The sequence below is a fragment of the Camelus ferus genome, chromosome 14 (genome assembly GCF_009834535.1).
Source record: "Camelus ferus isolate YT-003-E chromosome 14, BCGSAC_Cfer_1.0, whole genome shotgun sequence".
NCBI classification, from domain to species: Eukaryota; Metazoa; Chordata; class Mammalia; order Artiodactyla; family Camelidae; genus Camelus; species Camelus ferus.
The window spans coordinates 31981332-31999544 of record NC_045709.1 but is presented as its reverse complement, the minus strand read 5'-3'; the positions used below and the strand labels follow the sequence as shown (position 1 = coordinate 31999544).

Genomic DNA, 18213 nt, shown 5'->3' with positions numbered 1-18213 from the left:
AGTATATGAAAACACAGCTCAACACAGACAGCAACTGGAAAGTCATTATACATATTACAAAACAATTCATTACCTAGTTCCATTCATTTAATAAATCAATCCACTGACAAAGTGAAGCAAATTATTTTTATATCTAGGAGAATGAGGAGTTCTTCCTCAAAAAGTTGTCCAAAAGTCTATTTTGACAGTCAAAGTTGCAGGTTAAGAGTATATTCTTTCACAAGGAATACCAGTTTGTTTCTGTTCTTTGCATGAAAGTTTTGACAAGAATAAAAGTATTCTTACAGAAATTTAGGAGGCACAACAGAAGAATGTCCAATACCATTAACTATAGCTTTCTATAAATAAGTCCAGATTATTTTAACAGCTGTTTGTTTTTGATTAAGAGAAAAGCCTATACTTTAGGGCAGTGCTTCTCAGCATAATTTGGAGCTGAAGTCATGATCATGGAAGTGGACTCTTCAACATTCTTTCTCTCTCAAACGATCAGGCTCAGTCTAACAATGCTCAGACCAACAGCCTCAGCACCACTTGAATTATTAGAAATACAGACTCTCAGGCCCTGCCCTAGACCTACTGCATGAGACACACTGAGGCTGGGGCCCAGGAATCTGAATTTTAACAAGCCCACCAGGTGATTCTGATGCACTGTAAGCTTTGTTTTATGGAAAGGCAGCCTAAAACCATAAACTGAAACTCATATAAATTCTGGTAATTTAGGTCAGATAATTCTGGTAGCTGTTTGTTCAGGGAACACAGATTATCGTGTACTTTACTGGAAGAATGACGCTACTTTTAAATAATGCTTTATCATAAACAAATTCATGAAGTAACGTATAGAATCGTCACAATAATCATTTTTTCTAAAAGTTCACTTATACAGCAAAATCTCATTGATTTGGATTCTGCTAATTAGAATTTGGAGTATTTTAGACTAAACTGTTGATTACCTTTTTTCATGGATAACACAAAATTATTGAGTGTGAATATTTAAAATATGTTAAATGCTTTCCAAGTTCCATCAACTGTTAGTGTATTTATTAACATCTAATATACAGGCTGTATACACATCTTTATTACCTATGTGACAGGTTAATTTTATGCATCAACTTGACTGGCTGAGGAATGCCCAGATAGCTGGTAAAACACTATTTTTAGGTACCTGTGAGGATGATCCAAGAAGAGATTAGCATTTGAGTCGGCAGAATGAGTAAAGAAGATCTGCCCTCACCAGTGTGGGTGGGCGTGATCCATCCAATCCATTGTGGGCCTATTCAGCACAAAAAGGCAGAGAAACAGCAAATTCTCCCTCTCTTCTTGAGCTGGATGTCCATCTTCTCATGCCCTCAGACATCAGAACTCCTGGTTCTTAGGCCTTTGGACTCTGACACTGGTACCAGCACTGGAAACCCCACTCTCACCCAGGACTTCTGCCTTGGACTCAATTATACCACTTGCTTTCTTGGTTCTCCAGCTTGCAGAGGGCAGATAATGGGACATCCTCGCCTCCATAACCAAGTGAGTCAATTCCTATAATTTCTCTTTCTTTTCTTTCTTTCTTTCTTTCTTTCTTTCTTTCTTTCTTTCTTTCTTTCTTTCTTTCTTCCTTTCTTCCTTTCTTCCTTTCTTCCTTTCTTCCTTTCTTCCTTTCTTTCCTTTCCTTCCTTTCCTTCCTTTCTTTCTTTCTTCCTTTCTTCCTTTCTTTCCTTTCTTTCCTTTCTTTCTCTTTTTCTTTCTTTCTTTTTCTTTCTTCCTTTCTCCCTTCCTTCCTTCCTTTCTTCCTTTCTATCTATCTATCTATCTATCTATCTATCTTCCGCTAGTTCTGTTTCTCTGGAGAACCCTGACTAATACACCTGCTCATTATCTTTAGTTTCACGTCACCTTTGATAACACTGTCCGTCCTTAATACTAAAGCAAAATTTGGGGTTGGAGTAATGATCATGAATGTGGCCTCGTCAACATCCATTCTACCTCAAATGATTAGGCTAAATCTAACATGGTAACCTCATTCCCAAGTGAGTAGATTAGGAATGGGCATGATCTAATCCCAGCAGAAGACAAAAATTCTTAAGGACTTCTAGCAAATGTTCACATGCTCCTAAGAAAGACACAGAAACAGCCTCTTCCTTCTGGACATTGCTGGTCTGATTTTGAAACGCTTAGACCCACTTTTCTATTTACCTCAAGATGAAACCAACACCAAAAAAGACAGCAGGAGAGATACAGGACCTTAATGAAGTTGTTGAGACACTATATCAACCAATTCTGAAGTCTTGGGATTTCCTATTATATGCTATCATAAATTCGTTTCTTAGTATGCCAGTTTGAATCATGATTTTCTGTTACTTGAGAATTAAAGTATCCTAACTGATACAGTAAGGATGCATAAGCATTCTGGGGAATCAAGGTGACCCTACCAAGTTATTAGCAATTTCCAAACATAATTAGGATAAAATTTCATCAAGACAATAGTATTATTATTCACTTAGGAAAGTCAACAAATAGTGAAAATGTAAGACATGAAAAGAATTAATTTTGTACATTTCAGGAAAAAGAGGAAAGCTGAAATGCAAGATGGATATTTCAACAATTTAATACTATAATTTTAAAGATAATAAAACAATGCTAGATAATTTTCCTATGTTGAACCAACTTTGCATTCTTGGGGAAAAAAAATCCCACTTGGTCCATTGTATATAATCCTTTTAATATGCTGCTGAATTTGGTTTGCTAGTGTTGAGGGTTCTACATCTATATTCATAAGAGATACTGGTCTGATACCTGACTTGTGCACCTTGTATATCTATTTGTCTTTCCCACTCTATAAACTCTTTACTAAGTGAGATTCCAGGCCACCATCTTCTCCTGGTCTTCCTTCTAACTCACTGTTAGCACCTTCTCAGTCTTCTCTGCTGGTTCCTCCTCTTCTTCCTGACCTCTTTGAAGGGCCCTAGGACTCAGTCCTTGCTCCTCTTCTCTTCTCATGGTCCCTTTGTAATCTCATCCTCTCTGTGTCTTTTAATACTGCCTATATGCCAACAACTCCCAAACTCATGATCTCTACTGGACATCTTTCCCAGGCTACTTGCTATCTCTATAGGATGCCTAATCAGCATCTCAAATTCAACAACTGCAAAACAAAATTCCTCATCTCCCCATCAAAACCCGCTCCACCCATAGCTTTCCTTCTTCATTTCAGTTAATGACAACTGCATCTTTCTATTTGCCCGGGCAAAAATCCTGGAGTCATCTTTGCCTCCTCTTTCTCACATCCACACCCTGTTGGTTCTACTTTTCTAAGTATATCCTGAAACTAACCACTTCTCACCAACTCCACTGCTACCACCCTGGTTTAAGTGAATTTTATCTCTTGCTTGGATCACTCTCGATAGCCTGCCACCAGCTTAGACCCTTGATCCAATAAAGTCTACCCTCAAAACAGCTGGCAGAAAAATCCTTTAGAAACGTAAGACAAAATGTATCATTCTCCTGTGCAAAACTCTACAGTGATCCCCTATTGTTACTCAGAGTAAAAGCCACTGTCCTTAACATGACCTGCAAGGCACAACCAGGACCTGGTCACGTGTTCTCTAACCTCATCCCTATTTGTCAGTCCCTTGCGTACCCTGCATCACCACACTGGCCTTCTCACTGTTCCTCAAACATTAGGCACACTCTCCCAGAGGACTTTTACTCTAGTTGTTCCTCTGTCTGGAATACTCTTCCACCTATCTGTTTGGTTAAGTCCCCCATCCCTTCAAGGCTTTGGTTAAATCCCACCATATATATTGCAACCTAGCTCTCCTCCTCTACTTCTGGGATCCTGGTTCCTCTTACACTAGTGTATCTTTTGTTTTACCATAAAACTTATCACCTTGTGACATATGATTTATTTATCATATCATTGTTTATCAGATTCCCTCTGACTAAAATGTAAGGTAGGAAGTATTGTCTATTTTGTTCATCAATGTCTCTCAAGAGCCTCCAGCAATGCCTGGCATATGGTAGGCCCTCAGGAATACCTGCTGAGTGACTATCTTCACCTCTAGTGTCTGGCTGCTAACTCTTGACAAGCTGTCCCATTCGTACAACCCAACTCTTCTTCAAGTTAAATGAGGGGGGAAATACAAACCACTTGTAAGTGTGGCTGACTTTAACGAAAAGTTGGAGGCAGATGTAGAAGGAAGTTAATTATAGCAATACAGACAACTCTCACTTAACCATTAGGCATGTCTCTCCATTTTTAAAATGTCCTTTGGTCTCTTCCCCATCAGGCGATCTCAAATGGCCTTTGAAATGTAAAAAGAACTCCCCACACTCCTTGGGAAAGACTGACAATTCTATAGCCATGGCAACAAGTAAGTACCAGAAGTTGTTGTAAATCAATTAAATCAATCAATGGCATATAGTCATAGTATAATCCTATAGTCATAGTAACAGATAAACACCAAATCTCCTTTTCCTTTTAAACAATTTTATCTATCAATGATAACCCGCTTCGGGAAATAGGGTTCTGAAACCAACCAGTCAGTGACAGCCTTAATCTTTGAAAATCAGGTAATGGACGACAGACTTTCCCAGGAACACATTTCTAAGGCTGAAGTCAATCCCGAAAGCCCACGGATGTAAGATCAGCACCTTGCTTTGCTCACTGAGACTATGCCTGGCCAGCATGGTTCTCCCTGACTGCAGATGCTGAGCGGTGGTCTCATCCTTTGACGTCCTTTATGACATTCAGTCCTGAGCCTCACACCATTGTGCCTCCTTCCCCCTTCTCTCTGCCCACCCCTCCACATTTCTCTTCTCTCCTATCTCATTAGCAAGACATAACCCACTCAGTCTCTGATGCAATGCGACCTTAACCATTTTTATGCTTGAGCTTCTACCAATATTCAAGCCCTTTTATATCAAAATTATAACAGGGCATAGAAAGTCCTCCATGATCTGACTCCTGCCTGTTCCTTCACATTCATCTCCCACTTCTCCCTGACCCATCCTTAGTATTCCAGCAACTCTGAAATAGTCACAGTGCCTCTTCTCATGTCCTGTAGTGCCTGTCTCATCCTTCTAATTCACTGTCTTTTTCTGATTAATTTTCACTTATCCTTCAAAATTCAGCTCCAGTATAACTTTCTTCATGAAGCCATCCCCAACACCCCCATACTAGCTTCGGTATCTCCTAAATGTTCTCATATTATCTCTATCACTGTTAGCGTACTGCAAGCCATCATCCTTTATGTCTGTGTCTCCTCCGCAAGAATTTAAGCTTCTTGAGAACAGAAACTGTCTTATTATTCGTATCCCAGTATCCAACACAATGTCCATTGTATAATGATATCTAATGATTGCTGAATGGATTTTGATGAAAACAATTAAAATACTGATAGCAACAAGAGTAGTGAGGTCAGTATTTAATCTGAAGCACTCACATGTCCTTAAGATGTTGATGAATTCTGACTGCATAAACTCCTTTCACATCATTCGTGCAGCACAAGCACCTAGCTCAGGGTTTGCTTGGTTCACAGCAGGTGCTAAATGAATATGTTTTCACTGAATTATCAGAACTGGTGATTATTCTTTGTATGTATTGGAGAGAGAGGACTGTACTAGGGAAGAAAGCCACCTAACCTCTCTTAGCTTTATTTTCCTCATTTATGAAAACAGCAGTGATACTACCTGGAAGGATAATTTCAATAATATATTAACAAACAGTAACACATTTTGGAACGAGCAACCATTTAAAATCAAAGTTAGATTGAATTATGATGTTGAACGCTATAGTCCTCTATACAGATGGAAAAACCCTTTTCTGTACTTCAGATGTAAATGTAATTTTGAATAGAACAAAACCAACCTGTTTCATCTAAGTTCAAAATATATCACTTACTTTTCTTCTGAAGATGAATGCATCGACCAATTATCTAGAGATAAATGGGAATAAAAAAATGTCAGAGCACCAATGGGAGAAGCTCAGGCTGAACAAGTTGTATGTTAACATATGAAATTGTAGGATATTTACCAGGTTTCATGCTTTTCAGGCAGCTGTCTTCTTTCTATTTCAAAGGAGACAAGAAAATGTTAGAGGAATAATACAAGTATCAAAGTTTCACAATTTTATTAGTTATTCTTACATATTATTTTGAAAAATGGGGGAAAGGGAAATCTATCATTTGTTCTTACCTCCTGGGCATCTGAATGATCTTTTTCTGGAAGTGCAGGCTTCTTTTGAAAGGATGTACAAATCTTTATGAGCACGATCTCAAAAATAATTACGAGGAAAATTATAAAGAAGATTGCCATCCAGTCATTTTGAGAAGTCCAGGTCTCTAGAAGGTCCCATAATGTCAAAAGTATATCATCTTCCAATTCACCCTGTACCACTTTTTTAAAGAAATAAAATTGCTTTGACATTTTTACGTAACATGCAACATAGATTGATATCTCATTCCGAAGTCCTTGATTGTGAATGCCCCAAAACACAAAAAGGTGATATGCCCATCTCATCAACACTCTGCCAGAGAAAAATTTCCAGTGCTGCTCAGTGTCTTACCAAGTACATCAGTGATTGCTCTGGGCCTAAGTAAAGTGAGGTACGTGTCATAGTGGGTATTAACTGAGCTCATATCAACCTACTTTAGTAATAATGAAAGTTCATTGGTGAGACATGTATGATGCTATCAGTATATATTTTTTTTTATTTTTAAAAATACTCCTCTATTAATTTCACACAGAAACACAATTCTATAAACAATCCCTTAGCACAGTTCAATTATCACTATCCTGTCATTCAAAAAATGTGGAACAAATTTGAATTGGACATAACCATTTTCTATTACCACCAGAAACGGTGTATTTTATGCTTCTTTGTGATCAGAAAGAGATAAATGCAGGATTGCCAGATATAGGGTGGGGGGGGGATCACAAAAACTGGATGCCCTAGTTTAATTTGAATTTCAGGTAAATACCAAATAAGTTTTTACTGTGTCTCATTGTGACTTTGCGGGACATGACAGCTTGTTTTTGTGGGCCTGCCTTATTTTTTTCTTAAAATAGAACACCTCGTTTTATATTTCTTTTTGTTAGAGGGATCTGTCAGCAATATTCCTCTTCAACAATCTACTGTTATGCTGAAAAACAAAGTTAGATTTTGGAATGGTCTCTTGGTGAATTTCCTCTTCACCCTGTTTCGGGTGATTCCAAGGAGCAGTTATTTGTGACACTTGATGTCAGACTTAGGGAGGGGCAGAGCCAGATCTGAGTACTGCTCACTTCCCCTCAAAGTCTAGGCAGTAGTTTAGTCACAAGTATACAAAAATACCTGGACTATTAATGAAAATATTAACACTACCATGGATTTCCTTTGAAGATGTAATTAATGTTTCCTTTATTTTCACTTATTCAAGGTGGGTTGAGGAAAGAAGTATAATTCTTCACACCCGAGTACACTGTTCTGGCTCTTCTGTCACGTAAGTTTAACTGAGTGCAAGAAAGATTTATTGAGCTTGTAGTATCCCCAGTATTGGAGATAATGAGATCAATGACACATCCTAAGAGTGTACAGTCTTCCAGTCTACTACACCATAGCCTACAGGTATTTGTGATCTTAACTGAAGTTTAACTATGATCATAGTGTTTGTCTTTGCAAAGTATACCTCTCCAGAATGCATGGTAGGCATTCCTTAGTTCTAGGAGTAACTTCAGCAATTCCTCTGGATTTTTCTAGGGTAAAGTACACCCTCCTCTCTGATTCCACATCCACATACACAATCAGGGTGATTTTATTCTGCTGGGTTTTTCTATAATATTTAATGCAGCTGGCAGAATACTCAATTTCCCTTGCCTGATGGCAGACATTCTCTAATTCATTTAATATTAACTACCTTAAAGGGGATTCAGTGTTTTAACCCTAAGGCACTCTCTGAATCCCTAATTAGCAGACTATGAATGGCTCTTATAAGAACTGAAAAGTGCCTTCTGCGACTACTGCTGATGCTTAAGTTTGCACAGAGATAGAGTACCCGCCTCCAGGGCTTTGTCATGTTTGTTGCTTAAGTACTTGCCTAGTAATAAAAGTACAATTACCTATTTTTCAGCATAGGCACTTCTGTCCTTTGCACTAGAAATCTCTTCTTGTATCAATCTCAAGTGAGCAGCATAAAAAGTAAATGCTAGATTTATTTTTAAGTCAAAAAGACAATAAAAAGTGAGCAGCAGAGAAATCCCATTACTAACATATTTAGTGTAATATAGACATTAAAAAAAAACTTAGAAAAAAATTCTATTAAAGTTTTAAAAAATTCTGTCGTATCTACCAATGTCACATTCTTTGAACTATTTGGACATTGGGAACTAGGTTTTTGTGCTTTATGTCTAAGGGGAAAGTCCCAATAATAGGTGTATAAAATAGCAATATAAAGCCAGGGGTTGCTAGTAATGGTTAGAAATTCTCCTTCTGTAAGTATCTTAATTCAAGTGTTTATTGAATAATGAACACATAAGATGCTAAGCAAGTAACACAAGCGTTTTATGGATACAAAGATGAATAAAAAACCATTCCCTGACTTGAAGGAGCATGTAATAAAAGTGGTATGAAGCAAATACGTCAATCTACGGAGAAGGCAGTGTGTTAGCAACAAAGGGAGAAGGAAGGTGTTATGTGGCTTTGAAGGAGAGACACGTGGCTGGGGTAATCCAAGAAAAGCTGTGAAGTGGGAAAGAGAATTTGAGGACCTTAAAGGATGAGTAATACTTGGTAGCAGACAAAAACTAATAAAAAAAAATTCAGGAAGAGAACTTTGTGAGTCTAGGTTAGCTAGAGTACTATGAAGAGGCTGAATATGGGGGAAATGGTTTAAATGTTGATACAGCCTAATGTGGAGAGCCTTGAACTGAAGCCTTTAACCTTAAGAGTCACCTTTGGAGACCCACCAATAGTTTTGTGTCAATGTATTGAGCAAGGAGACAATGAAATAGTGAAATGAATTAGGCTACTGCAGCCATACAGATGAGCACTGACAACGGTCTGGCTTAGAGTGGTGGTCATGTGAACAAAAAGGGGCACAATCAGTAGTACTTTTGAGACTGAGAACCCAGGATTTGGCAAAAGAAAGCAAATGGATTCAGAAGGGGTACAGAAAAGCTAATGCTGGAGGAGAAAGGATTTAAAGATAATCCCAGAGCTGGTTTGTCCGGGACAAGGTTTCTCCACCTGAGCACTACTGACATTGTAGACCAGACCATAGCAGGATGGTAGCAGCCCCTTTCTCCCACCTCCGAGATGCCAGTAGCACCTCCACCCCAAGCCAAAAGTTTCCAGATGTTGCCAAATATCCTCTGGAAGGCAAAATCACCCCTACTGAGAGCCACTGGTCTAAGTGAATGGTTGAGCCATTAATCAGGGCCTCCAGAGGCCAGCACCTGGATGGATCTTTGGCCGTATCTCAGACTTGGCATTGCACATTTCCCCTTGCAAGACGTGTCAATTCTGTGCAGAAGAGGAGATGGGCCCTTTTCACAAGTGTCTATTTCGACCTTAGACATATCACTCATACCTTATTTTAGGAATTAAATGTTCCCCACTCATGGCTAAGTATACAGTTCTCAAATAAGCTATTTCATCAATCAGGAACAGTTTCTTGATAACTGAGGGAAAAATCAACTTTAAATGACCTTCCATTTATCCCTATACTTGTAGTAGTATCTTTGGTCATCCACATCACAAACAGCTTAATTTGCAAACTTGAATATTATAGCTATATAGCCTGGTTACTAAGCTTTCAGATCTATTTCCTCACTGTACTTTTACATTATAGTCTGCTTTATAGTAAGTCTTCCCCTGTATTTTCCTTTTTCCCATTGGTTTCACTTCTGGTTTACAATATTAATATTTCTCAACTGATTTACACTTAATAGATCAGGACTCTATTTGTCAGTTCTGGATTTTTTTATGTTTTTAATATTTTGATCAGTCTTGTTTTAAAATTTCAAATGGTAAGTATTGATTAATTATATACTATTTTTTAAAATTTAGGCCTTGTTCAAGAAATGTAGTCAAAAAGTAGTTTACACTGCGTGATGTGGAAGTTTTGATTATGTAGTTGTACATGATTTCATTCTATAATATACATGGTTTAGATTTGCTACCTAGGTTTTTGTTCTTTATGCATTATTTAGAAATATTAACAAAAACACCGTGGCTTCACCAGGGCAGGAGGAACGAGGGACCTCAAAAATCTGTCAGCCTCCCAGGCCACCTTGACTGTCTGAAGGGCCTAACATTAGGGCAGTAGAGGAGCCAGGAAAAGGAGTTACTTTCTTAGTATAGAAATCCTCTGCTCCTACAAACTTAGAAATACAGCATCAGCCTCATCTCATTTTTGTGTCCTTAATAGGGAATACAGAAACATAGTTTAATATATAACTCATTACCATTCTAGTCCCGTACAAGTGACATCTGAACTTCTCAAGGCAAAATTAAGTGCCCTCGCTCTGCCAAGATACAGCATAGATGTTAGTCCCACCACTTAGTCCTTATTTTTCATTCTCTCCTTAATCAGAGGTAATTAATCAAGTTCCCGCACATTATGAAACTCCAATTATTTACTAGTGAGGCTTTTGCCTGTAACAGGCCTTCAGTAAATATTTCTTGAATGAAAGTTACTTCATTCTAAAAACAATGTTCAGGGTTCCCATGTATGAAAATGTTATCCTATCCCTTAGTTGAGATTTATTAAAAGATTAGGTGAGTAGATGTGTACATTCTATAAAACTGACTAAACTTACTATATAGTAAGTGCTGTTTTCCTTTTATAAAGATGACACTGCTCTGAACAATTAAGAGTACTTTCTCAGGTGCACAGGAGCAAGACAAAAGTTCTGTTGTAACAAAATTCAAAGTTTAATTTTTCAAACATTAACTATATTAATGAAAATAAATTATATTTAGACCACCTTCAATATTTGTACATCATCTCTATACAACTATAACAGTGCTTTCAAAAGACACTTTGTAAAGGACATTACTTTCACAATTAAAATATGTTTTAAAAACAGGAACATTAAAGAACATTAGTCTGAAATATATCTCATAATGCTGAGAGACATGCTATTCTTGAACAAATTAACTATATGTATTAAAAATAATATGGCTTTTAACTAAAGACAATTATTTCTTGTCCCTTTCAGTGATTTCCTGGATCCAAAACAAAATCTGTGTATTTATTTCTCTGAAAACATCATTTGTTGACCGTCCTTTCACTGCCATGGAATGATTTGCCTTCTCAATCCAGTGGATTTTATTAGGAGCTTGCATTTTCTGTGCCACTTTCTCCAACAAGTTCTAAAGGAAAAAAAGAAGAGGATACTAGACTAAGGCTCTATTGGTGTTTAATAAAGATCTCTCTCCCACCCCGCCTATACTGGTATCCAAGCACTAAATACCTATGCTACAGATAATTTTTGAGGCAATGGAATATGCAAGGAAATGTCCACAGAAGTGACAGTCCATATCTCTCAGATACAATAATGCCACAGAATAGATCAAGCATTCATTATTTATGATAAAAAGTTATTAATTGGAGCAAAAAAATTCTTCTAAAAATATTCCCCCCCAAAATTACATGATCTGAGAAATACACTAATATTTAGTAATATGTACAAGTTATTTTTCTCAAGTCAATTTAATAACAAATTGAAGAATCTGCTTAGATGTTGAAAAGATAAACCAAATGTACAGTCTACTAATCCCAAATTCACAAGATTCAGGTATTAATCCTTCATTTTCTAAATAAGAGTTAATCCATTTACCGACTCTATAAGGAGATGAATTTTGTCAGTATGCTTACATTTTCAGGTTCTCCAAAGCAACAGTGTAACGAAAGCACAAAACTAGCATTAGTAAAATCAGCATCTTTTTAAAGAGACTAAACACTGAAGGTAATATCTGGGTCCTGAGATGTTCCTCTCTTTCATTCTTTCTCTCATTCACAGAAACATGAAGTTATAATTCACCTTTTCACACATTTCATCTGCTGAGCCTGACACAAACAGTACAGGATCTTTTATACGAAAGAGATCTTCATCTCTAAGTTTATGCTGCTGCTTTGGGTGGTGCAGTGGATAGGAAATACAAATGAGACCTCGAACAAAATCATCAGCATCATCTGGCTCAATATGACACATCACAGAAGCAGCTGCTCTTGACCCCATTGAACGACCTAAAATCAATTAAAATTAAATTCAGTTTGAAATATAAACATTCACATAAAGTAGTGGTGATAATGATGTGGCAAATCAGATTTCATTTACTATTTCATAACATGTTGCATATCAACAAATACTTAACTACAAAAGGTGGCAATTAACAAGCTGCAATACCCATAATGGACACCGATAGCCGTGTGAAGAGGTAAAACCTGATCCTAAGCCAAATTTTTAAAAATTACTTTTCTGGAAAATACTTCAACAGGTGAAGACAATCCTTGTGAAGGAATCATTTGAAAGAAGGTGATTCAGGGATATAAATAAATGGAAACATCTTTGGGTTACAGTATATATGAGATTTAAATTTACTTTAAATATTAAAGCGCCTTGATGTTATACATGGGAGTGACTTACCAAAACAAAAAAATCCTTAAGTCATTTCCTGTCATTAATTTTGAAACAAGTTTTCACAAGTGTTGCAACTTACCTCCAAGGAAAACACCTGCAAGTTTGTATTCTCCTGAGGTCTTTAGGTAATTCTAGAAAAATTGACCAAAAAATTATCAATTCTCTTACAAAATGTTCCACTGGAAAACCAACACATTATTTGTCATCATTACTGAAATGAAAATCTTTGCAAAGCCAACCATGAAATCTTAAGGAATTCTGGAAAGAGGTAACCAATTCTGTGCTCTCCTGGTCATATCTTCACTATCAAATCATGTATTAGGTAATACAGGCAAATACATACCAAAAACACACAGCCTAAAAAAATTCAAGTACTAAAATATTTAAAAAATATTAAAAAATTATGAGGAAAAAGCCAGTAAAAGCTTCCAACTAACATAAAAGTTGATAATACTACTGACATCTAACTTAAGGCTCTGAAAAACTTAGCAAGCTTAAAACAATTTGGATTAAAAGATATATCAGACTTGTTTTATCCGGAGATTTTACACTTTCTAAATAACATACAAAAAAGCCATGCTATTTGTACATTCATTGTATAGGAGCAAAATAATCCAGAACTATATCCTAAAGTTGTATAATTTCAGTAAGAAAATTACAACATAAATAGATTCCTTGGCAGTATCATGGAGGACCATTTATGATGTGAGAGCCTATCTCCATAGAAACTAACTGATGGCAAAAAAGAGAAATCTGACCACTACACAGCCTTCATACACTGGTGAGTTTCTAAGAAAACTCATTAAAAGATTTTTAAATTAAACCAAGTGACTGCTAATAAAATATGTCTTATATTTATTAAGAATTTTAAAAACAGAATTCTTTCATAAGTAAATATAAAGAAATTTTCTTACCAAAACTGATTTATATGCCTTAATTCTATGTACAATATTAAGGCCTTTACAGGTAAATCTCAGGCAAAAAAACCCATGAGATGCAAGATGGGATGCCAGTGACATCAAATGAGGAAGATTCATATCTCCTGATGCTCCATGTGTAAGAATTATTCCATATGTTAAGCTCTTGTTAGGTACCAAACAAACAGCATCTAGTAATCTATTTCCAAAAGGTATTTTTAGTTTAACCTGAAATTCAAGAGAATAAAGGGATAAAAAATTACTTCCTTGCCTATTCAGACAAATGAATATATATATTTGTTCTGTGAGACCCATGATTCAACTCATAGCCTCCGAATAAAAAGCAATGATATTAACAGTAGCTAATATTTAAGAAGTACTTATTGTGTGTCAGGTACTATTATAACTGCTTTATATGTATTAATTAATTTAACCTTCCTAATACACCTGCAAGTACTGTTATTATCTCCACTTTATAAATGAGAACACTGAAAAGCACAGTATGTTACATAATGTGCCCAAGGTTATATATCCACTAGCTAGGATCTATTCTCAGACAGTCTACTCCAAAGTCCTTACTCTTAACCACTAATGCTATACTGTCCCTCACAGTACAAGTTGAAAACAAATTACTATGGAGCCATATGACTTCAAAAAAAAAAAAAAGAAGAAGAAGAAGAAGAAGAAGAAGGAACCCTGAAGATGCGGAACAGATGAAAATATGTATTACCTCCGTATGACTCATTTTCACTGTTGAATAACAAACTTAAAGTGCATTACATCTGAGAAGCAAAGGACATCTCCCTGAAAAGAAGATTCTGTTGTGAAAGGTGGGTAGGCAGACATAGATATTTTAAAAGAACTATGAATGAACACATTCAGTAGCTAAAGCAAACACATTTAGAACTAATCCTCTAAGAACTGGTGTCTTTACATGTCCATTACTTAATTATTTTCATTCCTATGGTCATTCAGAATTGGTTATACGGCCAGGTGTGGGGCTGGCAGATGTTATTTAAGGGAAAGCCAATGTGATACTTTAACGTGGATGCCTTAAGAAAATTAGTGTCAAAGTAGAATGCTGTATCTTGACATATATTTTATTTCCTAAGCATTTTTATTCTCAAACAACTACCTTCAACTTAATTTCACAGCATCTTTCTATTAACCCATATCCTTTGTCATTCCCAACTCTTCTTCCCGCCCTACAATGGAAGTTTACATCCACACCCTTTGTCATGTGACTTTGCAGAACATTCCACAGCAGGCAGTGTACATCTCCACCCTAATGCCTTTGGGCTTGGCTACATGACTTGCTTTAACCAAAAGAATTTAAGTTTCAGTGTGCCATTTCTGAGCTGAGGCATGGCAAATTTCCAGAAGCACTTTTGAACTCTCGCCCTCAGCCATGAAAAAGACAGGCTCCAGGTATTTTTGCTTTTTCAGGCTGGGTCCCTGAATGGAACACATGGAACAGATCTGAACCCAACACTAAAGTCTGGAGTCCAGCCTAGTCCAGCCAACATCTAAACCACTGAAGAATTATGAAATGTTGACCTAAAGAACCAAGAGGATGAAATGTTGTGAGCCACTGAGACTTCAGGGTTGTTATGCAGCATTTCTTTATACTCTAAGAGACCTTTTACTGTTCAGCATATTATCAACATCAAGATCTCCATTATTCATCTCTTTTCCCATTACATTTACTAATTCAGTCACTGAATAGATAACAGGTACCAACAATAACAGTAGAAAAGTCTCTCCCTCATTCCACTTAAGCCTTACCACCCAGATCCCCTCTCCAAAGTCAACCAATATTACCCAATTCTGCCTCTCTCAGATATTTTATTTACATATATATACACACCTTTCTCTTTTTATAAACTGGTGATGTATTTTTCTGAACCTTATCTGCCCCCACATCCAATATATATTTTGGTAATTACTCTTTTCTTTATACAATGAGCTTCTTTCATTGTTTTTTATGGCTGCAGAATATGCCAAAGAAGGGTTGTACATAACTTATTTCACCAGCCATCTATTAGTGAACATAGAGATTTCTAATCTTTTGCTAAAACAATATTGCAATGAGTGGCACTATACTTAGTATTATTTTCACATGTGTGTAGACATATCTCTAAGATAAATTCCTGGGGAAGGAACTGATTTGTCAAGGGAAGAAACTGATGTGTCAAGGGTGTATTCATTTGCAATTATTTTTTGTGGAATACATTTCATTTTTGAATAGGTAATATATGCACATGGTACAATTTTAAAAGAAAAAAAGTGTATAGTTAAATCTTACATTCTTTTCCCCAGCCACAAAGTTCCTTTCCCTTCCCAGAAGCAACCACTGTGACCAACTTACTGTGTATATCTTTCCTTTAAGTATATGTGTATGTAGAACTCTCCTTCTTTGAGCCTGTAGGGTATTAGACTGGCTGCAAAAGTTCTGGGGTTTGAGTTAGAGGAGCATGATGGACTTCAGACTTCCATTGTCCTTGTTTACCTAAATGTAGCCCCATAATTAACTGTGCCTGGGGGTCCCCTGCTTCAAAAATCCTGTTTCATGTTCTCAAGAGAATAGCCTCCAATCTTCTAATGGGAAAGAAGCAGTAACACAAAAGTGTGAAATGGCGAATGAGATCTAGATACCTAATTACTTCTCAAACAGATTTCACCTAAAAGTAGTTTTTTGAGTCCTCTACATCCACCCTTAACACCATTAATTTCATCACCAGTTCCCAAAGTGTCTGGTGCTCCTGGTTTCTGCATTCTTAAGATTCTGTGGTTTATATAGAATTGTTCCACAGTATTCCCTGCTGCTGGTTTAAAATTAAGCTTTCTGGGGCCCCATATTTTAGTGCTATTGTTTCCTTTCCAATTTTCCCCATTTTTGTGGGTCTGTGTCTTTTTAAAAACCCCGATTGTAATTTTAGTGAGGTTTCAGAAGGGAAAAAATTAGATACATGTATTCAATCCACTATCTTACTAGACTACTCTACTGTTCCTCAGCAACTTGTGATTTTTTTCCCCCAGGAAAACTCTACTCCCTTCCAGATTTCACGATGAACAGTCTGTCCTTCACAATCGGTGAAAACGTTCTGGACTACTTGGTAACAGTGAAACAGTCCCAGGGTATAATCCCACCGCAACCTGATCTGGACACTCTAGGTCATAATCTTTGGATTCAGAAAGGGCACGGCTGGAAGCGCGGCTCAGCCTCAATGTGTTCAACGGCGAAGGCAGCAAACGCCACCAACCTCAGAGAGGCTGAGATGATGAATCAATACTCTCTGGATCGTAGTGAGTTGTGTGCCCACATCGCGAGCGTTTACAAGAGCGCTGTATGTGCCTACTGCTCATACTCAGAATGCAACAGCGATCATAACTGATGCTGAAGGATCAGGTGCCGCCGCCGCCGCCGCCACCTCCAACTGGAAAAACGCTTGTACGTTATCCGCCACGTCTGGGCAGAACGTTGGAAATCGCGGCGCAAAGGCAAACGGTTAAGAGTTCAAGTCTCTCGGGGGTCGGTAATCTGGCCGAGTCAACAAACGCCCAGGGGGACAAGAGTAGGAACTGGAGGCGTTTCCCGGAGTTTGGGACCCAAAGGCACCTGAGGGTCGTCCTATTCGGCCCGCCCCGCGCTGTGCGGTGGCCGTCGCCAGGGCCCGGGAGACCCTCAGAGCTCGGAGGCTGCTCCGAACTGGCCGCCGCTGCCGGGCTCGCGGGACCCAGGCCAGCCCCGCTCTTCTCTCCCCACCCACGCCGTCCCCTCACTCCGCCTCCCGACCGGCTGGGAAGACGAAGCCCCAGCGGCCGCCGCCCGCGGGCACCGAACGGACGCCAAACGCCTCACGGAGCCGCCCAAAAGCCCCTGAGGGGCGACGGCCGCGAGCCCGAAACGTCTCCGGTGGGGCCACGGGAAGCCCTCCGGGGTCCTCGGAAGCCGTCCCCAATCTGGCGGCGCCGACCGCCAACGCACTTACCGGGGAAGGGAAAGTGGCCCGAAGAACCTAACTGCCCTCACTCCCTTCAGGGAGCGAACTACCACACTCGAAGGGACCGCCTCGCCGCACCCGCCAGCGCGTTCCGCTACGGCGCTTGCGCGCGCAGGCCCCGCCCCCAGGCGCGCGGGCGGCGCGCGGGGCACGCTGGGGGCGGGAGTTTTCCCGCCGCTGCTGGCGGTGAAGCGGCCGTGACTCTCTGGTCCCCAACGGCCAGCGGCCGGGTGGTTACCTCGTCCACATTTTCTCCACTCAGGACTCTTTCCCGTCCCAGCCACGCCATCCCAGCAGTTGCTCAGGCCGAAGAATGTGGGGCCAACTCTGTTTCACACACCCCACTATCAGTCCAGCCATCCGATTGCAAATACATACAGAATCCAACCGCTTCTTACACTTAGACTTCACCCTCCCGAGCCTCACCACAGTGTTTGCCTGAGTTATTGAAGCAGTCGGCTGAATGGTCTCTTGCTCCAACCCTTACCCCCACACCTCTTCGCTATTTATCGGCGCAGCGGCCAGATGTTTGCAGTCCTCATGCCCAAACCGGCCAGACTAGCCCTCACTGTTGCCTAACCCAAGTTCCTGTGCCCCAAGTCACAGCGAGGGAAAAAATATATATAGAAGTGTCAAGAGTTTAGAGCAGAAAAAGGTTTACTGCTGGGCGAGGAAGAAGA

At 38.8% G+C, this 18213-nt stretch overlaps 2 protein-coding genes across 3 annotated transcripts in view; both read right to left on the bottom strand.

The window, feature by feature from the left end:
* The window catches only part of CCDC168 (coiled-coil domain containing 168), a 28277-nt gene extending 21863 nt beyond the window's left edge, over nt 1-6414 (bottom strand). The window contains 3 exon segments of the mRNA XM_032496008.1: nt 5891-5924; nt 6023-6056; nt 6184-6414. Of these exon segments, the coding sequence (XP_032351899.1) occupies nt 5891-5924; nt 6023-6056; nt 6184-6414 (299 nt within the window).
* A 4462-nt stretch (nt 6415-10876) lies between these two features.
* Nucleotides 10877-17661, bottom strand: TEX30 (testis expressed 30). Of its 2 annotated transcripts, XM_032496698.1 has the most exons (6): nt 17522-17661; nt 14260-14333; nt 13527-13757; nt 12692-12743; nt 12013-12218; nt 10877-11341 (listed from the first exon to the last, which is right to left on the bottom strand). In XM_032496698.1, the coding sequence occupies exons 2-6, from the start codon at nt 14272-14274 to the stop codon at nt 11168-11170; spliced, it is 678 nt and encodes a 225-aa protein (XP_032352589.1). In that variant the 5' UTR covers nt 14275-14333; nt 17522-17661; the 3' UTR covers nt 10877-11167. The 2 variants fall into 2 exon arrangements, with proteins under 2 accessions (XP_032352589.1, XP_032352590.1); XM_032496699.1 differs by lacking the exon at nt 14260-14333 and having other exon boundaries at nt 17522-17631.
* Between the last annotated feature and the right edge of the window lie 552 nt (nt 17662-18213).